Source organism: Enoplosus armatus, chromosome 8, assembly GCF_043641665.1.
Source record: "Enoplosus armatus isolate fEnoArm2 chromosome 8, fEnoArm2.hap1, whole genome shotgun sequence".
NCBI classification, from domain to species: domain Eukaryota; kingdom Metazoa; phylum Chordata; class Actinopteri; order Centrarchiformes; family Enoplosidae; genus Enoplosus; species Enoplosus armatus.
The window spans coordinates 16,596,209-16,615,546 of record NC_092187.1 but is presented as its reverse complement, the minus strand read 5'-3'; the positions used below and the strand labels follow the sequence as shown (position 1 = coordinate 16,615,546).

Below are 19,338 nucleotides of genomic sequence, written 5' to 3'. Positions count from 1 at the left end.
GGGCAGCTGTGCTCGGCTCCAGTCTGCAGCAAAACTGCGCACACAGGGAGGGGAGGAGGTCCTGCTGCATCCACAGGCACCTCTGCATGAATACATTCACACATCTGAACACAGTCACACAGAGATACATGCATGGCATTTTTTATTAACATGATCCAGTTTACATAATCTAAGAAATGCTCGGACACTGTACATTAAACTTGGACATCTGTCTACATATGCATGTCACGTACAAGGAGCATGTGAAGCATTGCAGTGGAAAGACATGAATAAAAGTCTTTGGTTCAGGAAGATTTCTTTGTGCTGCCCCTAGCATCTTGCTGCAAGATGATGAACTCCAGGATGAGTTTGGCTGTCCGACAAGGCCTCTCCATCACCACAGAGTGCCCACACTTCTCCAGCAGGTCCACTCGGCATCCAGGCAACACCTCTGCAATGACTGTAGCTCCAGAGACATCCACCACCTGGGAAAATACATGACAATTATCATGTCTATATAGATATGCGACTGAAGTATTCAGACCAGAGCAGCTAGAGAAACTTGAGCCACCAACCTCAGGTTACAAGTTTGAACATAGCCACATTAATCTCAGGATAAGTACAGAAGCAAAAGGCGCCAGCTCATCACTTCTGTATTTATATAGGCTTTGCTGAGTCACTGTAATAGTGGAACATCACACGTTACCTGGTCTTGTTTGCCCCATATCACTTGTAAAGGTGCAGTGATCAGATGCAAGTGCTCCTGTAAGGCATATCTTGATTTCTCACCAACAATCTCCATAAACACTAATAAAGAAAGGAACACAATTACTAGTAGGTCACATGGACTTCATGGGAAATCTTTCAGACCAAAGTGAACCAACCTTCTTGGTAAAATGTGTTGTGAGGCTGCCGGACATCTACCAATCCTTGAAGGATCTAAACAAACATGAGTTTTAGTAAGTGAACATAGATTTCGCTTTGTGAGTGCACACAAAGTGAAAACAAGAATGCTTTTCAAGTGTGGGCCTGACCTGCTGAGGGATTTTAAAGCGAACATGAGAACAAAGTCTGAACATGTCCTCCATCTCCTCGGGTGTGGTAGGGATCAGCGGGATGTTTAATGTGTAATTGCTGTGCTCCAGGTCCTGCAGATGATTGTCAAATTTGGTCTCACATGGGTGTCTTATACCTGCAGGACAAAATGAGTATTTTTCTGATTAGAAACTGAAGATGCACGTTCATATTTTGTTGGGAATGATAAAAATTGGAAGCTACAAAGGGAAGGTGAAATAAGTAAGAGAGTGAGTGTGTGTGTGTGTGTGTGTGTGTGTGTGTGTGTGTGTGTTTGTGTGTGTGTGTGTGTGTGTGTTACTATGATGATGTCACGTCTTGTAATTCTTTACAACAACTTCTAAAGACAGACTGGTGATCAAATGAAATGTCAGCAAATGATTGTAAGCATGAAATTAATTCATGCTCAACTTATAGATTTTAATGTTTGGAATTGAAGCAGCAGATGCAGAGATGTCTACACTTTTAGTTTTAGTGGGTAGTTAGTGGGTCAAGTGCCTAAAATATTGGATCCTACATTTCCCATAATGTGACCCCAGGCTCTGTGAGCCAATGGGAGAGCGAGGTCCCCAAGCAAGAGGTGAGTCACTTTTCTGCCACAAAAGTACAAAAGCAAATACGCTTCTACTTCTAAGGTTAATTTAACTCCTTTTCGCTCAGAATGTGAAGGTAACAGTATCTTCTGTGTAAAAAAATGTGAAATAAAAATCCAAGAAAGCTACACAAAGAGTGAAAAGTATTACTGGGAAGACATAACTTTATCTTAAGTTTTTTAGAAAGACAATTATAATCAACATTAGCGGGGAGGAGGGGAGAATGTGCTGTTAAACATTAGCTTGTTGTATGTAGTGATTTTCTTTCATCTTTCAAACTCCACACCCCCAGCTTGTAACGCAGGTTTTCTGTTAGAAATTTGGAGACTCCAAGCTGAGGTAACCCAGATGACATCACTATGACATCATCAGGGTTATTTTGTCAGACTTTGAAAAGCTCCCTCCAGAGCCACAGAAGACGTGAGAGTGCCTCTTTAAAGTAAAAAATATTCACTTGCTTCCAACCTTTCGGAATTGCTGATGTTGTGTATACACACACACACACACACACACACACACACACACACACACACACACACAGGCAGAGTGACTGACCGTCTGGACAAATGAGAGTCATGCTACAGATCTCTGCGGGGTAGCAGGCTCCGTAAACCCCAGCTACATTTCCCCCCATGGAGGTTCCAACCAGATGGAAAGGTTTCCTGTTCAAGCGAATGGTTTCCACAAACTGAGAAGAATGAGGGACAAAATACAGATTTGCAGTGGAATGATTTAGGTATCTGATGAATACACCCACATACTTCATTTCTGTCTCTTCAGTGTACCTGATGGATCCTTCTGACCTGCCCCTGTATGGAATAATCCTCTGTGTTGGTGCGTGTTGTTCCCTCATGGCCAGGCATGTCCACACACACAATGTGCAGATGTTTTGGTAGATACTAGAGCAGTAGAAGAGAGACAGTACGGCTTAAAACCACAAATGTATGGAAGCCAAAAAGGTTGTAATAATTGGAATCTTATAAGCAACTGAACACCTAGTTGTGAAACTTTATGTTGAATTTATAGCATTGAAAGTTGTATTTTGAATTCCCCTCTGTGAAATGTACAGGTCATTTCAATCCAAAAAAACGGCAAATTAAATGTGAGCAACTTGAAAATAGTTTCTTTTAATATTGGACACTTCAATTTTCTATCTGAATTTGTGAACCCTTAAAAAATAAAGATCAAAATTAACAAAACTTCAGCACCCCTTGAAATGACCTGGAAATGCCAAAGAGGGGAATTCAAACCACATAAAAAAAATCAGATTAAAATATTTCAGTGCCATAAATTCAGTGATATAAGCAAAATATTATATATTGTATAATAATATATGTATTCATCAGCGATTCAATTACACAGTTAAGTGTTACTGTTTCGTATTCGTATATTAATTCGTATTGTCTGTGCTTTCACATGTATGTCCTCAAAACTATGAACCAAAACTATATGCATGCTATAATGGCCTTCTTTTCATATTATTATCCAGATTGAACAGCCTGTGGTCTAGTTCTGTTTGCTGTCACTGCTAGATGAGCTCATAGCAACAAACTCGCATGTTTAGCGTTGCAGATTCGCTGACCTTGACAACAGTGAGCCACGTGTCTTTGTGAGCAGAGAAGCCGTGCAGCATTAAAATGGAAGGCCTCATCCCAGGTTTTCCTCTGTAGGCGTAACAGAAGCGATAGCCACCGCAGTCTGCGTAGCGCACCTGCAGACCCAGAGTCCTCCTCCAGTACCTGAAGAGAAGCGGGTATATCTGAGCTTATATAACAGCACTGGAATTCAAATTTGGGCCAAGTGATAATGGGCTTGGATGCACATGCAAATTTAGGATTTTGGGCTACATAAAAAAATTACTTGACATGCACTTTCACACATTATATGTTCATAAAGGTCACATTCTTTTCAAGTCAGTCTTAATACAACACTTGCATGTTTATGTACATTGAAAGGGTTATTGTTCCTTCAGTCCATACTGGCTGCAAAGAGAGCCCTTCTTAAAGCATTTCACTGTTAAATGATGAGTACAAACTCCACTTGCCTCTTTATGTGCAAAAATAAAAGTCCAGCTGAAGCAAATATGAGGCTTAAGCAGTCTGAGTTAGTCAAATCAAGTGGGCATCTTCCAAAGTTGCAGTCTTTATGGTATGAAATACCTTTGAGGCCAGTATTAAAGTGACCAACGCTTTCAATATACACATGGGCACATGAGTGTTGTTTTAAGACTGTGCAGCCAAACATTGTTCAAATCCAAACCCATCTGGAGGAAAGTGGATAAAATAAAGAACAGGACATGAAGATGTTTTATATTTGAAGGTATGGTGTAGCCATAACAAAAATCTTGGGTTTGAGTCTTATAGCAAGACATCGTATAGCTTCAATGAAGGACAGAAGAAAGCTGATACGGAAACAACAGACACTGTACTTGGTCATTTGTTGTAAAATATTTGTGGTAGAATTATTACTTCTGGCTCATCCCAGGCATTCATGTCAGGTATTACACATATAAAGTGAAAGGCAGGAAAAACACAGTTATCGACCTTACCAGTAATACACTTTAATGAGCGCTGAGGGCCAAAGAAGGACGGAAGCAACAAAGGCCAGGATGGGAATAGCCAGTGTTCCCCCTGCGATGATGAACAGGTTCACCACGTCTAGATCAGCTGCCATGGCTCGTCTAAAAAAATAAATAAAAATCACATAAACACACACATTACACACATGCAGTATCTCATGACAATAACATGTCGGGGGAGGGGTGAAGTCAGCATCCAACATCCATACAGTGTTTTGTTGAGACAATAAATAATATCCCAGAAAAATAACATGCCAAACACTTCCATCCCACAACATGCCTTTTAAAAAATGTAAAAACTTACTTTTTAGATGATTTCTTTCCCTCCTCGTTCCTTCTGTCACAGGCAGAAACATGTGACCGCTGCTTCAGCTGGTGATTTGTTTTAAAGCATGCAGACACTTTAGTTTATTTGCAGGTGTCGATGTGTCGAAAGCAAAAAAAAACGTATCTTTCTGAAATTGGAAATAAAAATAAACTGTCCCTGTGGAGTGCAGTCAGTCCCGGCTGTTTGTTTCAGTCTGGATAAAGTCATTGATTATTCGTCATCATTGGGGAAAACTGGGCCACAACTTTATTCGGTCAATCTTTTAAAGTGAACGTACAGGCCAGACTTTGCTCCAGTCCAGGCAAAACTCAGCAACAAAACTACGCACAGCTTTCTGTACACCACAGCAGGTGCACATTTTGTACAACATTATGAGATGACCACTGTGAATTAAACTAAATATCAAAAGCAGCCTTTAGTCAGTAAAGTGAGTACAATAAACCAAAGAATTTTACTGGTGTGTAACAATTGAGTATTGGCCAAAGTTGCAGTGGAAACAAGGTATACAAATATGCCTCGCTTCAATCATATACACGGCATATAAACAGCTCACCTGCCCACAAGCAATGATCAATACCCAAGAGGAGGTTTGTGCCAAGAATACCAGGCCTCATCATGTGTAAGAGTTCACAAAAGGAAGAAAAGCAGATTGCAGAGGGAAAAGGACATGTAATTTCATAGCTAATCAACATCAAAATGGCAAATACATTATATTTCTGTTACAATGTTTCTCACTGCACATTGCCACCAGCTTTATTTCAGTTCATCTTGATGAAGATGGTTTCCAGGCCGACTGTGTTAGTATCAGTGTTAATTTATAATTCAGCATAAATCTCAAAGTGAAGATGTGTTTGATTTTCGATAACAGAGCAAATGTGGCAAATTATAGTTTCTCTTTTCCTCTCATTGAGTTCTGAACATTACTTTAAATGTCTGATGTATAAAGAATAATTGGGCTCATTTTAAGGGGAAAACTATTACTGTGAATTATTTAATGTGAGTACAACATAATGCTGTAACAATGCTGACAAAAGAACCATCTTTTTCTGTTTTCCAGGCACAGAGAAAGAACAAACATTGCTGTAGAAACTTTCTAGGTTATATATTGCCACCAAATGTACCATTCAAAATGAACACACTTCATTTGTATGTTTGTGCTTGGTGGTGCAACGTTAGAGAGTCACTGGATGTGTTTTCTATCTCCACTGTTAGTTTGAATACATACAAATACATCCTCATCAGATTTCAAGCACCAGCTTCATGCCCAAAACATACCACTGGGTGTCATGACAGAGGCAGACTGTGGGGTGCCCCCTGTTTGCAGTCAGTGGTGGAGGTCTGATCTTTCTGCACAGACCACAGCGTGTGAGGCATCATCAGCTCTGCTTCAGTTGACAGCGTAGCTTTTAAGGGATTTGGGTTGACGTCTGATCCAGCTGTGGACTACAGATTTTGACCTCTGTCTCAGACTTTGAGGAAGTGTCCTTGACGGGAGGGAAGAAACAGATCTGATGAGTCTCACCATGAACATACTGCCCCCCAGAGGCAATACTGACTTGATAGATCCAGGGATGTTCTGTATATCAAAATTACTTTAAAGAGAAATACCAGTGTTTTTGCGTGTGCCGGCCTATTTAATTGATACATACAGATTTTAATGCATAAAAACATAGATAATAATACAGAAAAAGTTACCTTTTCTGAATAAGGGGGGAACGTTTCTATGGAAAAATTCAGCTACATGCATAAAGTTGTAGTCCTCAAGATTAAAGTTAATAAAAGTTATGGACAAGTGGACACATTTATATTCACCATTTTTCTCAATTCAAGTTCTAAATATATACATTGAGCCTGAAGTGACATGAAATACACAATACTGCCTTAGGGGACACAGCTAATCAAGTAACTGTTGATAATGCTGTAGGTATATCAACATTTGACATAGAGGTCTGCTAAAAAGGTCTGAGCTATTTACTGTGTTGTGCTTTGGGAAACTGGTTTAATTACTATGTACTACATACTGTGCAAAAAGGACTTCAGCATGAAACAGTGGCAATGTTAATTAGAGCTATATGAAGCCCGAGATGACACAGTAAAAACACCATCTAGTGTAGTGTACAGCTGCCATTCTGCCGCATCTGTGGTCCACCACAGATGACCTACATACAAACTAGAGCAGAACAAATGAACGCGGCAACTCTGCAGAGAGGCTCGCCATGCGTGGGAATGATTCTCAAATTTGGGTTTATATAGGACGAAGAGGCTGCCCTCATTCTGCTCACATACACAGCGTATTCCCCCAGTTGTCTGAGCTAGAGCCTCACGTCACATTAGCCACATCATCCTGGTCGTCACATTGTGTCCTGAGAGGACTCCTTGACACAGCAAAGCCTGCAGAGCAGAGATGACAGAGCCAGTGTAGCACAACAAAAATGAGAATCAGATGAGTCATGATGGAACAACTCATCCGCATTGGGTTAGTGATTTCCTCCAGAGCTATTTAGCAACAGACTTCTTATCCTGTTGAGAAACAGGCTGCATCCTCTTCCACAAACCTTCCATCATTGCGGTCAGCCTGCTTTAAAGGGCGTGACTGCACCGAGTGCTTCACCCTATAATCTCCCAGCAGATGTTGAGGGCCCCCCCCAGTCAGTAGTCACATTAACTCACATCATCGTGTGATATTCCATGAAGTTAAAATTAAAAACAGAAAGGTCAAAATTGAAGCAGAGGCCAAGATATCCTGACTTTTAGTCCCTAACATGGACTCCAAAATACCTGAAATCCTACATTTCCCATAATGCAACTCTGCTGCATCTTTCATTAGACCATCCTTCATCCTAAAGGCCCACTTCCTATAAATGCCACACCTCCTGTTTGTAACGCAGTCTGTCTGTTAATTGTAGTTTAAGCAAGCGACATCATTATGTCATCATCAGGGGTATTTTATAACTTAGGATGAGTAATTATATAACTGTATTCACAGGCTGAATAGTACTCCTCACAGTTATATTGCTAATTACTGAAACTTTATTTACTGAGGTAAATAATGCAATGATTATGTTAACTGTCTCCTTTTGAGAAAAGATTTAGCCTTCACAAGATATTAGAGGGAAAAAATCCAGAAACTCCTTAAAAGATTCAACCCTCTAAAGGCCTACAAGACTCAGGGGTGATTCTTGCTGTATACCGAGAATGGCTGAATCCTAGGACCATGACAAGGTGTATATACTATATATGTGTACATTTCGGGGTATTCTTCTGGAGCAGATGACTAAGCATGCTTACATAACTTCTTTGACTTACATGTGGATACCAGCCTGAGCTTCTCTTGCTTCATAAAGTCCAGAACCATGTGCAAACAGTCCAAGGGTTCGGTAACGAGGGTCATTCTGTAGGTCACTAACAAGTCTGTGCAGACATTGCTTGTGTCACTGTGTGTTCTCGGGGTGGCAATGAGCAGCATGGAGGTTTGGATGATTCAGAAGAAACAAAATCCACAGTAGCAGGAGGTCTGACCTCATCTCCATAAAGCTCGGTGGCTTCAGTGACCGCCTGCTTATGCAATGACTATAAGGTGCAATTATGAGGTTAAGATCTTTAATTGAGATCACGCTTACATTTTAGAGCAGTTATTCATCAACTTTAAACCCAAGAAACTATACCTTTCCATCTCTTTACAAAATACATAGATTTTGTAGTTATTTACAGGGAAGTGAGCAAACGATTGGAAATACAGCAAATTAATAGATATTCACTGATAAAATTTGATATTTCCACAAAACCATATAATGCATGCAAATATATAACCGTCAGGAAACTGAATGAATACCAAATTCAGGTTTGGGCTTATTTACAAATTCAGATTAGTGTTAGATCTGTTTCAAAAACCATTTCAAGTATTACACCAGTTTGTTGTGGTGGCTACGGGTAAGATGTGATACAGCATCACTAAATAGCATTTAAATTATATTGTGTTTACGTAATACTGAAGGAGGGAGGCACAGTCATGGTTGATTGCCATTATCAATAAAATGTCTGTTGCACCAAACTTAACCATGTCAGTGTTTTCATTGGCACGACAAAGCTAGGACAAACAGTAGGACGTCAACTGAATCTGAGTGGCTGATAAAGTAATATGATGTAGAGCAGCTGGTGCTTAAACAGAAAAAGTAATTTTTAATATTTAATATTTTAATGACCATAATTACCATTACTGTCTATGGAAGCAACTCTATCAGATAGGAGTTGGGTACTTACAGCCCTGAACTAGATTCTGTGAAAACCATCTTGCCAGAGTTTACTTCAATCAACATAAAAAAAAAAAAAATAGCTTTCAGGACTATCAATCACACCAGGCAGATAAAGATAAAAACCTGCTCAGCTAAACTCTCTGCTCAAATACCTTCCCAGGTGTGTCCAATATGTCCTGAAAAGGCATCTACACATTTCTACATCGATGTTGGCTATAATAAGAGAGAATATCTTAACAGTGCCCACCACAACCATCCACTGATGTATCGTTATGTATCCGGGGCATTCATCATGCACTCAATTAGTGGCTGCGTTATTGTGACAATATTTATTATTCTGACAGTTACAGAGACGTGTTACATTTAGAGAGGTTCAAACTCCAAGATGATCCATCTAAAATATCATCATATATATTTAGAATGAATTAAGCGTGTAGAGTATCTTTACATTCATTAATCCTATAAGTCAAGACAGTAAACAAAAAAAACGACCCAACCACGTTTCCTTCAAATAATAGACATACAAACAAACATATTCATTTGCAGACAAAACTGACATTCTCTTATTAACCTCTCTGTCATCTAAAATAGAGCATCTTAAAAATTAAAGTGTTAAATATGAGCCCTCCTAATTAATAGTGCAGATATGATAAGGGGGCAAGTGCAGAGAAATCTGATGACAAATATGGATTTGACATTTATCTGTGTGTGTGTGTGTGTGTGTGTGTGTGTGTGTGTGTGTGTGTGTGTGTGTGTGTGTGTGTGTGTGTGTGTGTGTGTGTGTGTGTAAGTTGCCCTCAGGTCCTGAAGAGCACAGCAGCAGTCACAGCTGTTAGAGCCACGGCGACCACAGGCCCCCAGATCATCCACGGCTTCTGAAACAAGCGGTGACACAGAAATGGAAAACATGAGCATCACCGCGTGAAACCGCCCATCCACGGGTCGCCAAAGCTTTGACAGAGGGAGCTTGCCATCGAGAAAAATGTAGAGCACAGAGAAGGCGAGTTAAAAAAATAGCTCTTTCAGATAAAAGATGAGCCCCATCCAAGCCAACTGAGAGAAACAGTTGTTAAGCATTAGGCATCCAGACAAGACAAACAGATGTCAGATGTTGAAACTGTATGATTAGAGAGGTTAGAGTTTCTGAGACATTAAAATTTTTTGGAGTATCCCCCCCGAGGAAGGCATTCTGGGGAATGAGGAAAACCTGATTAAATCATGCAATGATCTAAAAAGACATTGATGAGAATGAAAGATGTAGGCCGACTTGACAGGAGTAATGTGTACCTTACTACCACAATGCGCCGAAGCACCAATACAGCAAAGCCAGGATAAGGCCGGTGACTAGGACTTGAACAGGCAGCAATAGGGACGTCTACAGAAGGGAAGGGATATTATAGTAATCAACTGCAACCGGACATCCTTTAGTTAGGTGTAGCTTTATTAATAAACCCCTCAGTCAGTAGTCTGTGTCCGTAATAGGTGTTTATACAAATCTCAAAGTCACACACGGCTGTTATCGTCTAAAGGCAACAGTAAAAGACAGCAGATGAGGGGAGCAGGTGTGGTAAGATAACAAAAATATATATCTAACAAAAGATTCACCTTTTATGCCTGGAGATATTTCACAAATTAAAATGGATGTTCAACACACCGTTGTTGCAAAATCTGAAGCAAAGCTCATGGTTGAAACTTTTGAAGCAAAGCTGAGACAACTGAGGATGTTTGCTTCTTATGCAAATAAAGGTTATGGTGCTGTTTTGTTTTTAACTTAACTGCAGATCATTATTTCTACACTTCATGCGCCTTGTAATATTTTATTCGTCAAACAATTCTATAGGATTTTGTTGAGTGTATGATAGACCAGCACTCACCTTTGTTCCCTTCTCCTGTAATTCCTTCATGTTGCCTTTGCACTCCTCCAGTTCATCTGTAAGCGACTGTTTTTCCTTCTCAGTCTTCTCATATTTTTCCTTCAGGTCTGACAGCTCCATCTTAGCCTCCTCATACTGCATAAAGCCAATAACAATATTTGACTTAAAAGTAAAATCAGAGTACAAAATTACTTTCACTTAAATGTACTTTCAGGGTCAAATTCTGTTAACAAGGCAGCATGCTGGGGCCAAAAGCGATGTTAGTATCGCTGATTGACAAACGGTGCTAAGTGCTTCTCACGGGGTCTGTCCTTTAACAGGGCTTTATAGGACCAGCGTAGTCCACATTACATAAAGGGCACTGTGAGAGCACTCAGTTTCCACTTTCATTCAGTGACTGAAAGAGCAACACCGCACTGGGATGAATGAGTTGCGGTTAAGGATGACTTCATCTCTGCTTTCTGCTATTCAACAGTGCCCCTCCTGTCTGAGTGTCACACCAGAGGTTGATCCCCATCCAGCCTGCTAAACCTGACTGGGAGCATAAAGCAGTATGCCACTGCCTACAGCAAGCAACATGTAAGCTGTTTGGACTGGAGGAATCTTTTTGTTTAAAGAAAGAAGCCGACAGTTTCAAGACAGTTGGAGATTTTAGTTAGCTCGACTTGGTATCTAAGAGCCATTAGAGGAAGCCATTACAGTTCTGTGTTGGCTTTAACATTCAGCCGTGGTGGCTGCCACAGTGCCCTGGGCTGGGTAACTCCATTAATGAAAATCACAGTGGGTGATGGGATTAGGGCCTGTATTTATCAGTTGTCTCAAAAGAGAAAATCACTCTTAACTGGGCAAAAATTCTCAGTAACACATACTTGGTCCTACTATTAAGCATAGGAGAGAAAGCTCTTTTTAACCTTGGGAAATCATCAAGTCTCTGATGACCAGGACAAAGATAAAGATAAACAAAACATTTGGATTAAGTGACTACAGAGAGCTGCTGTATCTGATTTATCACAACATATCCTCATGTCCTGAAATCCCAACATTTGTAGATTAAACTTTATTCTTATGACATTCAATCAGTTGATTGCAAGCTAGGTTACAATAAAAGAAAATGATGTATACAGGCAAATACTTTACTATAGCAACATAAAGACACAACATGTGCAGTTAAATAGCAGCCAATGGCCCGGATGGACAGATAAAGGATTGTATTTATCAAGCAGGTTAGAGTAGAAAATCAGTCCTAAATGGCCCAAAATTCTCAGAGTTGCACATAGGCCTGTTCATCCTGTGTGATGCGCCGGCAGTGTCTACACTGAATCCATTCTGCCACAGTGCTGCTGTGTTTTGACATATCTCACAGATCAATAAACAATCATGTACTTCCCTGTATAAGTGGAAAAAATAAGCCTTAAACCTTAAAGACACTTTGGGCTGCACCGGTTACAATAGAACTGTATCTGTTACCCCTGTTGCAGGATTGAACAATGTAACTGAATAGCAACAAGTATTGACAGGGTGTAACTGTCAGGTTTAAGGATAGACGTATTCTTGGCCTTAGAAGTAATTCCTTGGAGTGGTTATGGGATGCTTGATACTTGGTTAATTACTTCTTAGTTCTGAAAACGTACCTCTCTCTGCAGAGCCTTGCTGCGGCTGTCTGCTTCATCCAGTTGGGTTTGCAGCTTGGTGCTATCCTGCTGGTGCTGGACCTGCAGGGCCGCCAGCCGCTTCTCCAACTCCTGCTGGGATCTCTCTAGGGCTTTGAGGCTATTGCTTAGCTCAGCATTCTGGGCACGCGAACTACCAGAAACAAAACAACACTGAGTTCAATAGGTGAAGAGAGGTGTGTGGTATACTGTGTGGCAAAATGTGCTGGAGCAGAGTCAAGCAAATGAGACAGAGGGAACACAAACGGTCGGGGTGGGTGAAGCTGAACTCTTCGTAATGTAGCTCAGTGCACTGACCTAGCAAGGTCCTTCTCCAGCTGCTTCTGTTTCTGCAGCACTGCCTCTTTCTCAGAGCGCAGTGCTGCACAGTCACTCTGCAGGTTTCCCTTCTCTTTCTGGTGAGTCTTGAGGAGATCCTCCTTCTCAGCCCTCAGGGAGGCACACTCACTTTGCAGGCTGCTCTTTTCCTTCTGGTGCTTATTCACAATGTCTTGTCTTTCAGATCGCAGGACAGAACACTCCTTCTGAAGGCCGTTACACTCCACCTGCATGGACTGCAGCTCGCCGGCTGCAAAAAAAACAAGGAACGTTTTATATAACAGTGCATTCTTTTAGCAGATGCTCTTTTCTTAATTGGCTTACAGATTAAGTGAGTTCATCGCAAAATTCATGTACATTTGAGTATATGGATCGCTTATCTTATCTCTTAATGTTAGAAACAAAAAGAGCCATATTTCAAATCATGAGGTCACTAAGCAACGTTCAAGATTTTATTAGAAGTGACACTACCTGAAATTTAAGTTAGTACTTTAAAACTGTTCACATTAAATGCAACAACCCAACAGTCTCAATCACAATTATGCAGATTATGTTGTTTCCGGGCTAAATTAAATACTATTATGATTACTACAATTATTGTGTCAGATCCATATAGTATCCTTTTTAACAGCTATCTTCATCATATTTAGTATTATTATGTATATTTTCACCATGTAGTACCTTGTATTTCTGCAGTTTTCTGCCACTGCTTGCTCTGTTGTTGAAGGTCACGCTGTAGGTCGCCAATCTCACGCTCATATTTGTTGGCAGTCTGACGCCATTTGTCTAGATCCTTCGAGACGGTTGCCAGATTGGTCTGGATGGCAGCGACGTCACGGTCCCGCTCAGCAGTGGCTGCCTCCAGGGCACGTTTCAGCGCCTTCACCTCATCACGTGCACTTTGTAGCTCGTCGTGTGAACTGGAGGAGACATCTATCTGCTCTCTGAGATTGCCCATTTCATCTTGGAGCTGCCGTAGCTGGCCTGTACCAAACCGTGGTCAGCGTTTACATTAGTAGTGTTGACATTTATTAGGATGGACAAAACTTTCCAATCCACAAACACACACAGATGTACCTTGAAGAAGTTTTATCTGTTTTGCAGATTCATCAGCTTGTTGTTTATTTTCCTTTCTCTCTTCCTTCAGGATACCTACAAAATAGAATTGCATTTATTTATTTCTGTGTGTACAGTATAAAAGGTGAAGAGATTGGTGTGCATCTAACATCAGAGATTTTTATTTTTACCTTGTAGCTCCAAGCATTTGTGTTTCTCAGTATTAGCTAGCTCCTTGGCTTCTCGAAGTTCATCATTCAAGCGCTGGATAATCTTTTCTGATTCACCAGAGGACCCCATGTTTGATCTGGTCAGGTCGTCTGATAATGATAATGATAATAACAACAACAACAATAACAATAATCATAATAATAATAATAATAATACAGAAATTCACAACAGGAATGATTATCCAAATCAGAAGATACTTTCTCCTCACATGAGAGTATCTAGCTGTAAGGATAGAGCTTCTTATCTTTCTGCAAAGTCACTGGAGTGCATACAGAGACATTAGAAAGTAAAGTTTAAACTATAATGATACATCAGACAGTAATGATAGCAATTCAATAATATAAAAATAGAAGAACTCAAAAGTTCCACCATTTTAATTCTTCTTCAGCTCCAAATATTTAACCACAGCTGACATTCTTGATGATTTCCCAAGATATCAAAATGGGACTATTACATAAACTAATTGCTAACCCAGAAATAGACGGCATTATCTGCATTTTCTATCCAAGCTTTCAGTCCAAATTGTCCATTAACCCAGCAACATATGAGTCTGGCACATCTTCATTGCTTGTTAACAGCAAGTTACTGTAAACAATACACAAAGGGAATGGACTAGCCAACGTTGTCAAGGGTCTGTTGTGTTTCCTAGAGGTGGAAACAAGCCCCACAAATACTTTGGCTTTGCAAAATGCCCAGTGAATATCTTGATCCCCTAATCTACCATGGCTAGGAAAAGAGATGACCTCATCTCAGACCGAGCATTTGGCGGAGGGGAAAACAAGAGTCAGGACAGGTCAAGCATGTGCACCATAAATGGACACATCAGAGCACCGGGTCTGCCATGAAAAGCAGCATTTGTCGTGAAAACTGTGATTTCATTGTGTCTGGCACGCAGGGTTGCATAAGCATACTGTACAAACACACGTACATATTGTCAGTAGTGCTACCAGATGGCATTGATAAATGTCCCTAAAATGAAAGGGTATGAAGCGACGGCTGGAGGCTGGTGGCACCCTCTGACTCAAGCACATGACCGCCCTGCTGTGTGCCAGACAAAGGATGGGCGGTCAGGGCTCTGTCCTGCATGTGTGTATGAGGTTGTGTGTTCCTTCATGCATGCATATGTATGAGTGAGAGCCAGAATGTGAGTGGGCTCCCTCTGTACGTAGCGTTGTCTGTGTTCAGTTTGTGTGGAAGATGAATGTCCTCTGGAGAGCACGAGATAAAGAGAGGGCGCCCAACACGTTATATTTAGTAACATTACTTTATTATAGCCATCACGTCTTAGTGTCACAGACTGACACCTGACAAAGTAATAATGTGAAAAGTCTGTGGGTAAAAATACCTCTCTGACTAGTTGGGGATATTGAGCATCACACTGCCTCAAGTGACGACAGAAAAAAAAAAATGTAGGAGAAAGTCTTTTTTTAGCTCAAGCGCTGAAGGCTAGAGCCATCATGCTCTATCTTTCCCCCGCTGTTGGTTTCCTTCCCAATGAATGTGACAGCGTTCTTTAACCAAATAAGAGGGTTAGCACGGCTCGCACCAAATGTCCACAGCATTCAGCGAGTCTCTATAAAAAAACTGCTAATAAAACTGCCACGAGTGAAATTAATTTACAGCTACAATGTGCTGTATTGTGACTGAAACTGAGAAATACCCTTTGGAACGACTGAGATACTGTTGTCGTGAGGACACTGTTTGCTTTGTGCTGCCTATATGGTGTGCAGTGTAGCATTACAAATTCATTCATCATGCAAAATTGATTCACTCACTAATATGCTTGCACATTGCATTGCCAACTGCATTCTATTTTCATCAGCCATCCTAAATGTCACTAACACACATCAGTCAGCTGATGTGCCCTCTGTGCAAAAGGGACTCCATCTTCCAATAAGCTGTTGACACTAGAGAAATCAGCCTCTAAAACAAGGCCATCTACAGCACTGTAAGCTCTAAAGTCAACCAACTGCCCGAATAGCTAGAGACACTCTTCTGAAGTGTGACTCATGCTTTTTTCTCTCTCCACGTTGTCAGTAAGATATTCTGTGTCAGGTAAGATCCGTTTGAACAGCAAAACAATGCCAAGTCATTCGCTTCAGTCTGTCCATGTTTAGAGAAAAAAAAAGAAAGAAATACAGTTGGATTACCTTTAATGAGTGATACATTATTCAGGGGATCACTCAGCTCTTTCTCATCCATTTGCTTATCTGTAAAAAAACAATAGAAAAAAGTAAAGCATATCATGTGAACAAATAAATATTTATATAGCACTAAATCAAGAGATAATGTTGACAAATAAAATACATTTTCAATAAATATCTTCATTAATGTCTGCTGTTGTTATGATTCAGGTTTTGAGTATTTCTAAAAAAAGGTAAACACAAAAATGCATGCTCATCCATGAACAGTACTTCTGGAAGAGGCAGCTGCGTAGCAGAAATTTCCTTTGAGGACTGGGTCCCAGAAAATGTACAAATAAAAAAGGTTAAGAATGAAACTTAGCAGGAAATATTACCTTAGGTGATCCAGGAGCTACAGTACTCTGTGTGTTGAGGCTACAGCAGTCCCTGACATGAAGAACTCTTCTCCAACTATCAGATTTTTTCAGATGCGAAATGGAACAGTCCAAGCAGTGAGGAGGGGGACACCGAGGGGAAGACAGACACCATGCACCAGACCTCCCTACTATTGTTGGACTGAAGGCAGTGAAGACAAAGAAATGGTTGAAGTAAGTGGACAAATACCTCAAGTGTGGTTAAAATGCTACAATAAAGGTAAGTCAGATGAGTGTCCACATAAACATGACCCCCCTATTCTGTGGCTGAAGTCCTCAGCCCCTCCACACTAGGTCATGCATCCGAGCAGGGCATCTCGGAAGCTGCAGCTGCATACTGACACAGAGAGGTTTTGTTCAGGGAGCTGAGCTGCTCTCTGGCCAGTTGGTACCGATGTAAAAATATACAGGATGACACAGAATAGAGAAGGCCAGTGTGAGAGTGTGTGTCATGTATGTGCTGCACCTACCTTTAGGTTTAGATCTACATGTCATCTGAAGGGTGACGTTGTGCTGCAACTATTACAGGGTTATTGTATTGTACAGGTAATTTGTAATGGACTATAAAATACCATAGTTAGCGTTCAGCATGTTGTGAGGTAAAATCAAAAATACCTTGAATAATGTATGAAGTCCACACACAGACATGGTTGTGATGCAGGTTTCAAAAGAAGGTGGTGGGGGGGGGGGGGTCATGATTTAGAAGACATTCACATTAGTTAATTTAAGATTTTTTAATTAAATCATACACAAGCATGCTAACTTTCAAGTCAGTTTGAGTCCTGAGGAAAAAAGCTGATTTACTGATGTAGCCTTTTACTGACATCAGTCCACTTTCTTATTTAACGATGTGCAATTACATATCGTTGATATTATGTGTTATCATTGAAAAACTAATGCTACAGGCTCAAATCAATTGTTGATTGTTTTTTCAAATCATTGCATACTGAATGTTAATACAGAGAGCACTTGATAATAGAATGCTGCACACTACTCAAACAGTGCATATCAGCCAGTGTTAAGAGGAGACTGTCACCCAGCTAGCTGTAAAAGTGTAAATTCCAGCTGACAGTACATAAAAAGACCACAACACTAACAAGTTGCAAGTTACGGTGGAGACCTGCCCCTACAGTTTGCAGCTATCTGCTTGCAGCTACACAATAACAATTTCCCTCTAAAAACAGACATAAAAGGTTATCTTAGGACTCAAAGTGAAACGCAAGATTCAATGAATTTAGTCAAAAAGAAAACGACCAGTAACAGGTTTCCTAATGAGCTTGGACTTCGCTGTGTGGCCAGATTCCAGCCTGAGACCTTAACCTTGGTTGGTAGGTGAAGCCAGTAATGAGGTAAAGGTTTACGAATTAAAGCTGCAAATCATTGACAATCATTGTCAATAATCAACCATTCCTACCTTCTACTCTATCTTCAATAAGATGTACAATCTTTACGAACCGTATCCTGGCATCCTATGAGGGTGTTATTCTACTCTAGAGAACACTAAATAGCCTATCTTCAGTTAAGGGGATTAAGATTCTTAAAGAGCACGCAATAAGTGTTCTCCACACAGACCAAGTGAAGGGTAAACCCACATAAACACATTTTATGGGTGGAAGATTTATCCACCTTTACTAACATAAAGCTCTGCAGCAAATATTCTACACAAATCCCCGGGTTTTTGTCCTATATGCTTTCAGCTCATTTAACCTCCCCTGAAATGTTTTTTTTGTTGTTCTACAACTAGCTATAAAAAAATCTGCTTGTAATTCTGTCTTGAATATATCCTGACAAAAGGCACTGTAGACAGCTGTTCACTCAGTTGCCAGGTACACCTAAATCAAAACAAGAAAGTCTAATACAGCAGTCCTGCAATTAATCCTACCTTCATAAAGGCTATAATGTTCAGTGTTTGTTGAATGTGTTAAAGAGGTGTTGATTCAACTTCAACTGAGTGTATATTTATGTATTTCGCTGGTTGTGGAAATACATATTAAAAGTTAATTTAGTTTTAAATTTAATTCAGTCAACAGTCATTTTTGTGATGGAAATCTCAGTTTACACACCGAAGAAAATTAACATAAACAGGTTGTATACTCAACTGGATAATGACTTCTAAAGTATTTTGATAACAACATATTCCACACAGTCAACTGGCGTTAGATAATCATCATCATAAGTTAGCTCTTTACCACAGTGGTACTTTTCATTTAGGTAGCTAGCTAACCTGGGCTGCTTAGGTAGCTAATGTTACTGGAAATAACCGATAGCATAGCATACCGTAGGTACTTGTTTTGACTGTTAGCTGATATTGCCTTGAATTTTACTTAATAGTACGTTACAGAGTTAAATGTGGCTAAATAGTTAGAGGAAAGTATTTCAGCTGCCGTAACTTACCAACAAACAACTCCAAAATACAGTTAGGTTAGCGTTAATTGTCTATAATGGCTAGCCTTAACTAATCAAGTGACGTTACACGCTAATTGCAAACTGGAGGTGCAACTTAGCTTCAGGTGTCAGTTGACATTAGCCAACTTTAGCTGCCTTTAACTACCTGACATAGCCCTAATTTCAAGACAGGAAAATGCTGGAGAGGCTACAACCTGGGACACATTAGTTTGTTCATCCTTCAAGTGGAAAACTTCATTGAAAGTTGAGTAATCAGTGTAGTGGGCGTTGCCTTTCAGCCTTACGTGTCAAGCTAGCGGTCCGTGCAGTTTACTCATAGGAGTATGCTAAACCAGAAGTGATACTCACTAAGCTAGTGAAATGTTACAGGGAGGAGGCGGGAACATCACTGCAAAAGGTTTCATTTAGTTAACCTAGGCCA

The 19,338-nt window shown here is 40.3% G+C and overlaps 2 protein-coding genes across 2 annotated transcripts; both read right to left on the bottom strand.

Annotated features, from left to right (window-relative positions):
• Positions 1-211: 211 nt before the first annotated feature.
• Positions 212-4,325, bottom strand: abhd6b (abhydrolase domain containing 6, acylglycerol lipase b). The gene is made up of 8 exons (XM_070910756.1): positions 4,195-4,325; positions 3,229-3,385; positions 2,432-2,545; positions 2,202-2,334; positions 1,014-1,171; positions 864-918; positions 686-786; positions 212-464 (listed from the first exon to the last, which is right to left on the bottom strand). The coding sequence occupies exons 1-8, from the start codon at positions 4,317-4,319 to the stop codon at positions 285-287; spliced, it is 1,023 nt and encodes a 340-aa protein (XP_070766857.1). The 5' UTR covers positions 4,320-4,325; the 3' UTR covers positions 212-284.
• A 5,225-nt stretch (positions 4,326-9,550) lies between these two features.
• Positions 9,551-16,158, bottom strand: slmapb (sarcolemma associated protein b). Its single transcript, XM_070911154.1, has 9 exons — positions 16,105-16,158; positions 13,915-14,043; positions 13,745-13,819; positions 13,349-13,651; positions 12,792-12,917; positions 12,647-12,710; positions 12,311-12,482; positions 10,680-10,814; positions 9,551-9,680 (listed from the first exon to the last, which is right to left on the bottom strand). Exons 1-9 carry the CDS (start codon positions 16,154-16,156, stop codon positions 9,603-9,605), a joined length of 1,134 nt encoding a protein of 377 aa, XP_070767255.1. The 5' UTR covers positions 16,157-16,158; the 3' UTR covers positions 9,551-9,602.
• Between the last annotated feature and the right edge of the window lie 3,180 nt (positions 16,159-19,338).